At 41.6% G+C, this 11,029-nt stretch overlaps 1 protein-coding gene across 1 annotated transcript in view; it reads right to left on the bottom strand.

The window, feature by feature from the left end:
- Positions 1–2,709: 2,709 nt before the first annotated feature.
- Positions 2,710–11,029, bottom strand: part of CCDC34 (coiled-coil domain containing 34) — a 41,645-nt gene continuing 33,325 nt past the window's right edge. Inside the window, exons 6-7 of the mRNA XM_089310358.1 lie at positions 5,849–5,955; positions 2,710–2,789 (exon numbers count right to left, since the gene is read on the bottom strand). Of these exons, the coding sequence (XP_089166484.1) occupies positions 2,760–2,789; positions 5,849–5,955 (137 nt within the window). The 3' untranslated portion in view covers positions 2,710–2,759. The remainder of the gene's footprint in view (positions 2,790–5,848; positions 5,956–11,029) is intronic.

Here is an 11,029-nt window from a genome sequence, read left to right as displayed (position 1 = left end):
CTCTCATGGTCTGATGGCTTTCCTGGCCTCCTTCTGGCTCCCTCCCTGTTTTTCCTCACAAGTTTGCACCCAAGTAATCTCTCTGACAAGACTAATCCTGTTGCAGTGTTGGTTTCTCAGAGGAAAGAATCTTATATAATAAGGCTTTAATTTTTTAAAAATTAATTCTTCTATTTTATTCTTAGGAAATGTGAGAAACAACTCTCCATAAATGCAGCCCAAGACAACTTACATGAGTTTTATGAACAAAACATCAAATCTAATTAAGGAAAACAACCTCGCTAGAGAAAATCACATATGCCTGGATTCCCCTCATGGAATTCATATGGAGAATTTATGCAAAAAATCCAAACAATTGATTACATTAAAGACTCTCCATGGGGCTGGTATTGTGGTACAGCAGGTTAAGCTGCCAACCGCTATGCTAGCATCCCATATGAGCACTGGTTGGAGTCCTGGCTGCTCCACTTCCAATCCCACTCCCTGCTAATGGCCTGAAAGTAGAAGATGGCTCAAGTGCTTGGACTCCTGCACCCATATTTGAGACCAGGATGATATTCCTGGCTCCTGGCTTCAACCTGGCTTAGCCTTGGCTATTGCGACCATTTGGGGAGTGAAATGGTGGATGGAAGACCTCTCTTTCTGTCTTATTCTCTCTAACTACCTTTCAAATAAATACTGATTTTTTTTTTTAAAGGCTCTCAATCCTTAAAAGACAGGCATCCTAGGGCTGGCACTGTGGCACAGTGGGTTAAGCCACTCCCTGCAGTGCTACCATCCCATATGGGCACTGTTTCAAGTCTTCCCTGCTCCACTCTGATCCAGTTCCCTGCATGCACCTGGGGAAGCAGTGAAAGATGGCTCAAGTGCTTGGACTCCTGCACCCATGTTGGAGACCCGGAAGAAGCTCCCAGCTCCCGGCTTTGGATCAGTCCACTCCCAGCCTTTGTGGCCATTTGGGGAGATCTGTCTCTCCTTCTCTCTCCATAACTCTGCCTTTCAAATAAATAAAGACAGAAGTGCAAATTTTCTTCCCTTTACAACTCATACTGCAGCCTCCTAGTCTGTCTGCCTTAGAATAGTTTTGATTTTTAAATGCATTCTTCAGCCTTTATCATAGAGTGTCAAACCTTCCCTTTTGATTTGTATTCTCCCTTCATAGTGTTATTTAGTGTATCTGTTTCAAAGACTTTTTCCATCTAGTTAATACAACTCTAATTTTTCTCCATGGCCCCCTCTTCTCTCCCTATTTTCTTTTCTCCCCCCCCCCCCCCACAGGCAGAATGGACAGTGAGAGAGAGAGAGAGAGAAAGGTCTTCCTTTACCGTTGGTTCACCCTCCAATGGCCGCTGCACCCAGTGCACCACGCTGATCCAAAGCCAGGAGCCAGGTGCTTCTCCTGATCTCCCATGGGGTGCAGGGCCCAAGCACTTGGGCCATCCTCCACTGCACTCCCGGGCCACAGCAGAGAGCTGGCCTGGAAGAGGGGCAACCGGGACAGAATCCGGTGCCCTGACTGGGACTAGAACCCGGTGTACTGGCGCCGCAAGGCAGAGAATTAGCCTACTGAGCCGCGGCGCCGGCCTTTCTCTCCCTATTTTCAAGCCACCTTCTCACTGTGCCTATCTGTGCTCATTTCTTTTTCTAAAATTTATTTATTTGAAAGCCACTATCTGCAGTGCCAGGCTGGGCCAGGGCAAAGCCAGGAGCCTCAAACTCCATCCCAGTCAGGTCTGGACCAAACTAAAGTCAGGAGCTTCATCTTTGTCTCTCCATGTGAGTGCAGGGGCCCAAGCAATTGGGCTCTCTTCCACTGCTTTACCAGGTGCATTAGCAGGGAGGCAGACTGGAAGTAGAGCAACCAAGACTACTACTGGCACCCATATGGGATGCTGCTGCTTCAGGCGGCAGTGGCTTAACCCACTATGCCATAGTGCCAGCCCCTGAACTAAGTATTATTAAGCCAATTATTTATTTATTTGAGAAGTAGAGTTATGGACAGAGAGAGGGAGAGACAGAAAGAAAAGTCTTCCATCTGCCAGTTTACTCCTCAAATGGCTGCCACAGCTGAAGCTGGGCTAATCCGAAGCCAGGAGTCAGGTGCTTCTTTCAGGTCTCCCACGCAGGTACAGGAACCCAAGCAATTAGGCCATCTTCAACTGCTTTCCTGGGCCATAAGAAGAGAGCTGGATTGAAAGAGGAGCAAACGGGACACAAACTGGAGCCCATTTGGGATGTCGGCGCTGCAGGCGGAGGCTTAGCCTACTATGCCATATTGCCAGCCCCTAATAAGCCCATTTTCAGAGTCCATTTTTCAGGCTTAGAAAGGATAAGAGTCTTGTCTAAGTTCCCACAGAACATGTATTAAAACTCAAGTGAGTCTTTTTTCTTTTTAAAGATCTGTTTATTTATCTATTTGAAAGTCAGAGTTACACAAAGAGAGAAGGAGAGGCAGAGAAAGAGAGAGGTCTTCCATCCTCTGGTTCACACCCCAATTGGCTGCAATGGCTGGAGCTGCACCGATCTGAAGCCAGGAGCCAGGAGCTTCTTCCAGGTCTCCCACGTGGGTGCAGGGGCCCAAGGACTTGCTTTCCCAGGCCATAGCAGAGAGCTGGATGGGAAGTGGAGCAGCCGGAACTTGAACCAGCACCCATATGGGATGCCAGCATTGCAGGCGGCGGCTTCAGGTGAGTCTTAATGCTGTCTTGAGCTGGGCATTCCGGAACATTTCCTGAAGTCAGTTGTTGAGTAGATCATGCTCACCTTTTAAAAGGGAAATGATGTCCCCACTGCCCTTACAAGAGATAAATGGTGAACAATATCTTTATATTAAAAATACAAAAATGAACCACACAAAATAATGGAGTAGAAAGGGGCCTTCGAGATCATCTAGTCTAACCTCCAGTAAATGAAGAAAATTGGGAAGCATTGCTGTTTCACTGACAGACTTTTTTTACCTTGGACATGAGTGATGCCTGACTTCTGCATCTCAGCCCACACCAAGGGAGAAGAGCCCTTGGCAGAGGAAATGGGAGTTGTAGACAGGTGGGCGGTTAGATGGTTGTTAGGGTAAATTCATTCAAACTAAGAAAACATTCCACTCCCACTCCACCCAGGGCGGCCACACGGAGACAAACAAGGACAGCTCCCATCTCTTTCTGACCCTCCGGTGATTCCCAGGGCATGAGACTGGGGGAAGGGCAGGCTGCCTCCTTTTCTCAAGTTCTCCCGTCAGTTCCATCAGCCAAGGGCACAGGAACGGGAAAAGGGAAAGGAGGGGCTTTCTGTGGCTTCTAGGAAAGGAAAGGGCAGTGTGTTCCTTTCTTTTTCTCTTGCACATAAGGCACAGCTTTCTCCCAGATGACAGATAATGAAGTATTTTCTCTATTTTAAGAGGAAATTCAAGATACCACTGCCTTTTCTGAAAAGTTTTCTCTCTCAGGCAGACTGCCATTATCAATAGCAGTAGGTAAATATTCTTTCTATAGTAACTTTGTGTTTTTTTTTTCTCAAGCCGACATATGAATTTAGGAAACCAATGGGCACAGCAAACACATGAATATTATTTGCTATATTTTTTTGATAATGCAAGTATAATTTGTTAGTGCAATGTAAATTTCTCTACACCTTGTTGTTCACCTGGGCCATAGATAAAATAAGCAAATCCATGAATGTTCAAACTTTGAATTGCTAATGACATCACTAGCAATGTATTTTTAAAATAAATAGCCTCATTTCATCTATATTACTTCAGACTCTGGGGCCATGGATGGTGTATTTTTGCCATCGAACCTCAAGGTATATTTTCCCATGGAATACTTTAGATGTTCTTTACAACCAAGATTTTAGAAATTTCCTTTATAACTTTGTAGTAATGTGTCAGTATATACAAGCCCTCTAAGTCCTTTGATGTTTAAAAGCTATAGTATCCCCTTGTCCTTGGTATTCTAAAGAAAGGTTACACATGGAACCACCCATGTTTTCAGCCCATTCCTTACCCTCTAGCTTCCATAATGATTAAATAATGTTTTGTTTATTTGAGTGCCTCAAGCCAGAGTCTCAGCTTAATCACTTCCTCCTGGAAGCACTTCCTAAACCCTACAAAGGTTAGCTACCTCCTCATATGCCCTCATGACTTGTGTTTAAAGGGAAAGATTTTGTCATCTCTGCTAGAATGTAAACTCTAACAGGCTCAGGGATTAGGTAGATCTTATCTATCACAATCCCAAGAATCTAATATAATGTTAGGAATTCAATAAACAGGGGCGAATATTTGGCCTAGCAGTTAACACACCAGCTGGGATGCCCACATTTCATACTAGAGTGTCCATGCGAGATTCCCAGCTCTGCTGATTCCAGCTTCCTGCATATGTGTACCCTGAAAGGCAGCAGGTGATGGCTCAAGTTGCAGGGACCCTGGCACCTATGTGGGGAACCTGGACTGAGTTCTCAGTTCTTGATGTAAGCCTACCTCAGCCTCAGCCACGGCCAATTCCAGAATTTGGGGAGTGAGCCAGCAGACAGGAGCTCTGTCTCTTGTCTCTCAAAGTAATTTTAAAAACAGGTAGAGTTGCAGACAGTGAGAGAGAGAGAGAGAGAGAGAGAGAGAGAGAGAAAGATCTTCCTTCCGTTGGTTCACTCCCCAAATGACTTCTACGGCCGGCGCTGCACCGATCCGAGGCCAGGAGCCAGGTGCTTCTTCCTGGTCTCCCATGTGGGTGCAGGGGCCCAAGGCAAGCACTTGGGCCATCCTCCACTGCCCTCCTGGGCCACAGCAGAGAGCTGGACTGGAAGAGGAGCAACCACGATTGAACCCAGCACCCATATGGGATGCCGACACTGCAGGCAAAGGATTAACCAAATGACCCATGGCGCTGGCCCCTAAAAACAGAATTTAGTTAACTACTAGAAGGCCTCATTCATTCCCCCAGAATCTTAGCAGCATCTGATAGTATAGAAAACTTTTAATTCTCTCTTCCTGAAAGTTTCACTTCTCGCTGTGGGAACACTCTCCTCCTGTCCTACCACTGTTTTCATTGCTCTCCCTCTGCCTTACCTTTAGTCTCTTTTTCCCTATGTTCCATCCTAGTCCAGTTCTCCTTGGCAGCACATGGTAGGCACTTAGTAAACATGTGCTGAATGAATGAATGAGAGAATGTTATGCTTCAGACTCTCCTTCCAAATGCTGTTCATCTCCATGGTTTCAATAATTACACTAAATCAACGGGGTCTAAACATCTATGCCTAAACTTAATGACTTGCCGGTAGTAAACTCCTGCAAGCACCTTACATCAATAGATTTGCAAATAAACTTAAGATGTTAAATAAACAGCAGAGAAATTACGCACAAATATCTCCTTTTCTATCCCAATTCCTGCTAAAATGACAGCAAAGGATTTCCTTTAAGAAAAAAGGTACAAATCCACAGGAGCAAAGAGAACAGAAGAGAATACAATGGTTAACCAAAGATTCTAACAGACTTGGGGAAGGTAGAAAGTAGATGGAGGTGAAGTATGAGTGAGGAGTTGGAATGAATGTAGAATCTTTCTCAACTTTAAGGATATTATGATAGTTGCAATATCTTTTTCTTCTTTTAAAATTGACTTTCTTTCCCTGGTGCTTTTTTCCCCTTCCTGTTCTCCTCTACACCTAAAAGTTTCCATACTGAAATAGATACTAAGCAAACAAAGAAGAACTGACTCAGCCTACAGAGCTCTGGAAGGGCTCTGTGTATGGAGTTTGCAGGTCCCAAGAAGAGTAGAGTTTATGCACCCACCAGACTGGAACACAGGTAACATGAATTTATGTAACAAACTATAATATACAGAACCAGCCTCCCTGACCCTACCTGGAAATACTGGCACTGGGCTTTTATCCCCCAGATTAGAAGCTTCTTTCTTCTCTGAGAAACTGAACGGTTTAAAGGTGAAACACTTTCAGGTACTTGGAAGTTTCCTGCAACAGTAAAAAAAAAATAAAAAAATAAAAAAAAAAAATCTACTATCAACAAGCCCTACCTATGCCCACATAACTTCTATTCAGCTTTTTAATGCCCCATTCTTAAATACAAACAGACAGGGATTCAGATTATGACTATAAAGTCAGACGCAGCTTAACAAGCATTTGAAAGAAAACTTGGTTTAACAAGCATTTGAGGGAAACTTGTAAACAGAAAAAGAGAAAATGAAAGAAAAAAGGCACTCAGGGGAAATGGCCAACTAAGAAGAGAAAAACTGTAATTCATGTCCTTAGAGACAAGAAAATATACTCAGCCATAAAATAAGATAGTGAGAAAAAGGAATAAATGGAAAAGAGTGCTTGTAATTTAAAATAAAACACATATAAAAATTATTCAAGGATCAGATGATCACATGAATGAATTCTTGCAGAAAAAAATATAGGATAAAAACTCTAAAAAAAAGGGGGGCGGGGAACTGATTAACTAGTAATTGCTTAACAGGATAGAAGACTACTAATTCCATAACAGGAATCTGGAAAAAAGAGAACATAGAATATTGTAGGGAGAATTATCAAAGGGATACTATAACAAAATATCCCGAGTGCAGGACTGTGACACACAAGTGATGCAAAACATCCTCAACAAAATACTAGTCAACTTAATCCAACGACACACCAGAAAGATCATTCACCCAAAGTGGGATTTATCCCAGGTATGCAGGGATGGTTTAACATTTGCAAATCAATCAATGTGATACATCACATTAACAAATTGAAGAAAAAAAAAAAACATGATTATCTCAATAATGCAGAGAAAGCATTTGATAAAATACAACACCAATTCATGATGAAAACTTTAAACAAATTGGGTACAGAAGGAACAAACTTCCTCAACACAAGACAATGTATGAGAAACCCACAGCCAGCATCCTATTGAGTGGGAAAAAATTGAAAACATTCCCACTGAGATCCAGAACCAAAGATGCCCACTCTCACCAATGCTATTCATATAGTCCTCAAAGTTTTAGCCAGAGCCATTAGGCAAGAAAAAGAAATCAAAGGGATACAAATTGGGGAGGAGGAAGTCAAACTATCCCTATTTGCAGATGACATGATTCTATATACAGGAGATCCAAAAGACTCCACTGAGAGACTATTGGAGCCCATAGAAGAGTTTGGTAAAGTGGCAGGATATAAGATCAGCACACAAAAATCAATAGCCTTTGTATACACAGACAAAGTCATGGCAGAGAAAAAACTTCTAAGATCAATCCCATTCATAATAGCTATAAAAAAATCAAATACTTTGTAATAAATTTAACCAAGGATGTCAATGATAAATATGACAATTACAAAACATTAAAGAAAGAAATAGAAGAAGACACAAAAAATGGAAAAATCTTCCATGTTCATGGATTGGAAAAATCAGTATCATCAAAATGTCCATATTAGCAAAAGCAATTTATAAATTCAATACAATCCCTACCAAAATACCAAGAACATTCTTCTCAGATATAGAAAAAATGATGTTGAAATCCATATGGAAACACAGGAGACCCTGAATAGCTAAAGAAATCTTATAAACAGGGGCCAGCGCTGTAGCGCAGCGCGTTAAAGCCCTGGCCTGAAGTGCCAGCATCCTATGTGGACGCTGGTTCTAGTCCTGGCTGCTCCTCTTCCAATCTAGCTCTCTGTTATGGCCTCAGATAGTAGAAGATGGCTCAAGTCCTTGGGCCCCTGCACCAACGTGGGAGACAAGGAGGAACCTCCTGGCTCCTGGCTTCAGATCAGTGCAGCTCTGGCTGTTGCGGCCATCTGGGGAGTAAACCAGTGGATAGAAGACCTCTCTCTCTCTGTCTCTACCTCTCTTTGTAACTCTGTGTTTCAAATAAATGAAATAAATCTTAAAAAAAAAAAAAAAAGAAATCTTATAAAACAAAAACAAAGCTGGAGGCATCACAATACCAGATTTCAAGACATACTACAAGGCAGTTATAATCAAAACAGCCTGGTACTGGTACAAAAACAGATGGATAGATCAATGGAACAGAATAGAAATGCCGGAAATCAACCCATGCATCTACAACCAACTTATCATTGACAAAAGAGCTAAAATCAATCCCTGGAGCAAGGACAGTCTCTTCAACAAATGGTGCTGGGGTAACTGGATATCTACATGCAGAATTATGAAGCAAGACCCAACCTTATACCTTACACAAAAATTCATTAAAAATGGATTAAAGACTTAAATCTACAACTGATACCATCAAATTATTAGAGAACATTGGAGAAACCCTGCAAGACATTGGCATAGGCAAACATTTCTTGGAAAAGACTCCAGAGGCACAGGTAATCCAAGCCAAAATAGACAAATGGAATTCCATCAAATTGAGAAGCTTCTGCACTGCAAAAGAAACACTCAGCAAACTGAAGAGGCAAACCATAGAATGGGAGAAATTATTTGCCAACTATGAAACTATAAAAAATTAATAACCTGAATACATAAAGAAACTCAACAACAACAAAACAAACAATCCAGTTAAGAAATGGGCAAAGGACTTAAATAGGCATTTTTTTTCAAAAAAGGAAATCCAAATGGCCAACAGACACATGAAAAAATGCTCAGGATCACTAGCCATCAGGGAAATACAAATCAAAATCACAATGAGGTTTTACCTAACCCCTGTTTAGAATGGCTTTCATACAGAAATCAACAAACAACAAATGCTGGTGAGGATGTGGGGGAAAAGGTACCCCAATCCACTACTGGGGGGAATGTAAACTGATAACAGCCACTATCAAAGACAGTATGGAGATACTCAGAAATCTGAATATAAACCTACCATATGACCCAGCCAGACCACTCCTGGGAATTTACCTAGCTCAATTCACAATAGCTAAGATATGGAATTAACCTAAATGCCTGTCAACTGAAGACTGGATAAAGAAATTATGGGATATGTACACAGCAGTTAAAAAAAAAAAATGAAATCATGTCACTTGCAACAAAATAGGTGAAACTAGAAAACATCATACTTAGTGAAATAAGCCAGCCCAAAGGACAACTACCATTTGTTCTCTCTGATCTGTGATAACTAACAGAGAACCTAAAAAGTAATCTACAGAAGTTAAATTGACACTTTGAAATGCACAGCTTTTTTCATACTAGTTGCTGAACTCCTTACTTAGTATAGAGTTAATCATATGTGTTATAAAGTTAATTGAAGATAGATCTTAGTAAAAAAAAAAATAAGAATGGGAATAGGAATGGGAGGAAGAAGAGGGGTAGGAGTGTGAGTGGGAAGGCAGGTACTGTGGAAAGAATTACTATGTTCCTAAAGTTGTATTTATGAAATGCAAGAAGTTTGTATTCCTTAAAAGGTTTCTGGGGGAAAAAAAGAAAAAAAAACTTTTGTACTGTTTCAAACTATAGGCAGAGCTGATTCAAGTCCCAGCTGCTCTACTACAGATCCAGCTCTCTGCCATGGCCTGGGAGAGCAGTGGAAGATGGCCCAAGCCCTTAGGCCCCTAGCGTGGGAGACCCAGAAAAAGCTTCTGGCTCCTGGCTTCAGATTGGTGTAGCTCCAGCTGTTGCGGCCATCTGGTGAGTGAACCAATGGATGGAAGACCTCTCTCTCTCTCTCGCTGCTTCTGCATCTCTGTAAATCTGTTTTTCAAATAAATAAATAAATCTTTAAAAGACTATATGCATATATTACTTTGTTAAACAATTGAAAATAAGTAAACTTCCCATTTCTTACTCCCAAATCCATATTTCACTTCTGTAGTCCCTTTGTCCATTAATATTATCATCCCAGTTAGCTCCAAAACAGTCCTGTCAGTTCTAATTCTGGTGACTCTTTCACACACCTCTCCTCCTTTCCAACCCTCCTGCCCTCATCTAATCCTTACTCATTAAAAGGTTCCACAATCTCATTACTGCTACAGCCATGTGTTGAAAAGCTTTGCATACTTGCAATGGACTCCCACTTTGCAGCCCTCCACCTCCAGGGTATGCACTGAGACTTGGCATTGGCAGGTAGGGGTTTTCCCTTCCTACTCTGTTCCCCAACTGCCACTTCCAAGTCACATCAATTCCTTCCCAATTAAACCTAACTCTGGCAGTAAACCCAGGTAGCTAAACTTTTCTCCAGAAACGGGAGAAAGAAAAAAAAAACAAAAAACAAAAAACAAAAAACAGAACTCCCACTTGGTCTGATTTTATAGCCAAAAATGCCAAATAGCAAACAACATTGTCCAGCAGTCCCACTAATTTCTCTGGCTATTTTGTCTCCCCAGCTCTAACATGCTTATTTCTTTATTAACCTTTCCTTTTTCCACAAACTTCTAACAAACTGTTGTGTCCCTCTGCTGATGACTCTGCCCTCCCTTCACACTTTAGGGAGAAACAAGAGGCTGTTTGACAAGAACTACCTAATCATCTTCCTATGACCACTACTATCCAGTGGCTCTACCTAAACCTCTCTGTACACGGTTCTGTTAAAATGGAGGAAATTTCGTTGCTTCTATATAATCCACCATTTTTACTACCCAAGAATTATATTCCTAACAATCATCTCTGATATCTCTCCTAAATCATCAATTTCCCTCTTTCAACTGGATAATAACCATCAGCACAGAGACTTATTTAATATCACCCATCATAAGCAAACAAAAAAATGGCCTTGGCTTTATGTCATCTTCCAGCTCCCTTCCCATTTATATTTTCTTCATGATAAACTTCCAGAGTGGCAGGCACTTGGTGCACCAGTTAAGATGCCACCTGGGATGGCCCTCCTATATTGAAGTGCCTGGGTTCAAGACCCAGGTTTGCTCCTGATTCTAACTTCCAACCAATATGCACTCTGGGTGACAACAGGTGATGGCTCAAAAACTTGGGTCTCTACTGTGGGCCTCTGGGGAGTGAACCAGTACATGGAAGACTTCGGTGTCTCCCCCATTAGTCTTTTAAATAAAAAATACTAACAATAATAAAATATTTCCAGAGATCTTTAGTTATAATCTTTCTTTCTCACTTTCCATTCTCTGTTCAACCTATTTAACTATAGTT

Source organism: Oryctolagus cuniculus, chromosome 1 (assembly GCF_051225735.1).
Source record: "Oryctolagus cuniculus isolate XC-2025 breed Fujian yellow rabbit chromosome 1, ASM5122573v1, whole genome shotgun sequence".
Classification (NCBI taxonomy): domain Eukaryota; kingdom Metazoa; phylum Chordata; class Mammalia; order Lagomorpha; family Leporidae; genus Oryctolagus; species Oryctolagus cuniculus.
This window is presented reverse-complemented; position numbering and strand designations above follow the sequence as displayed.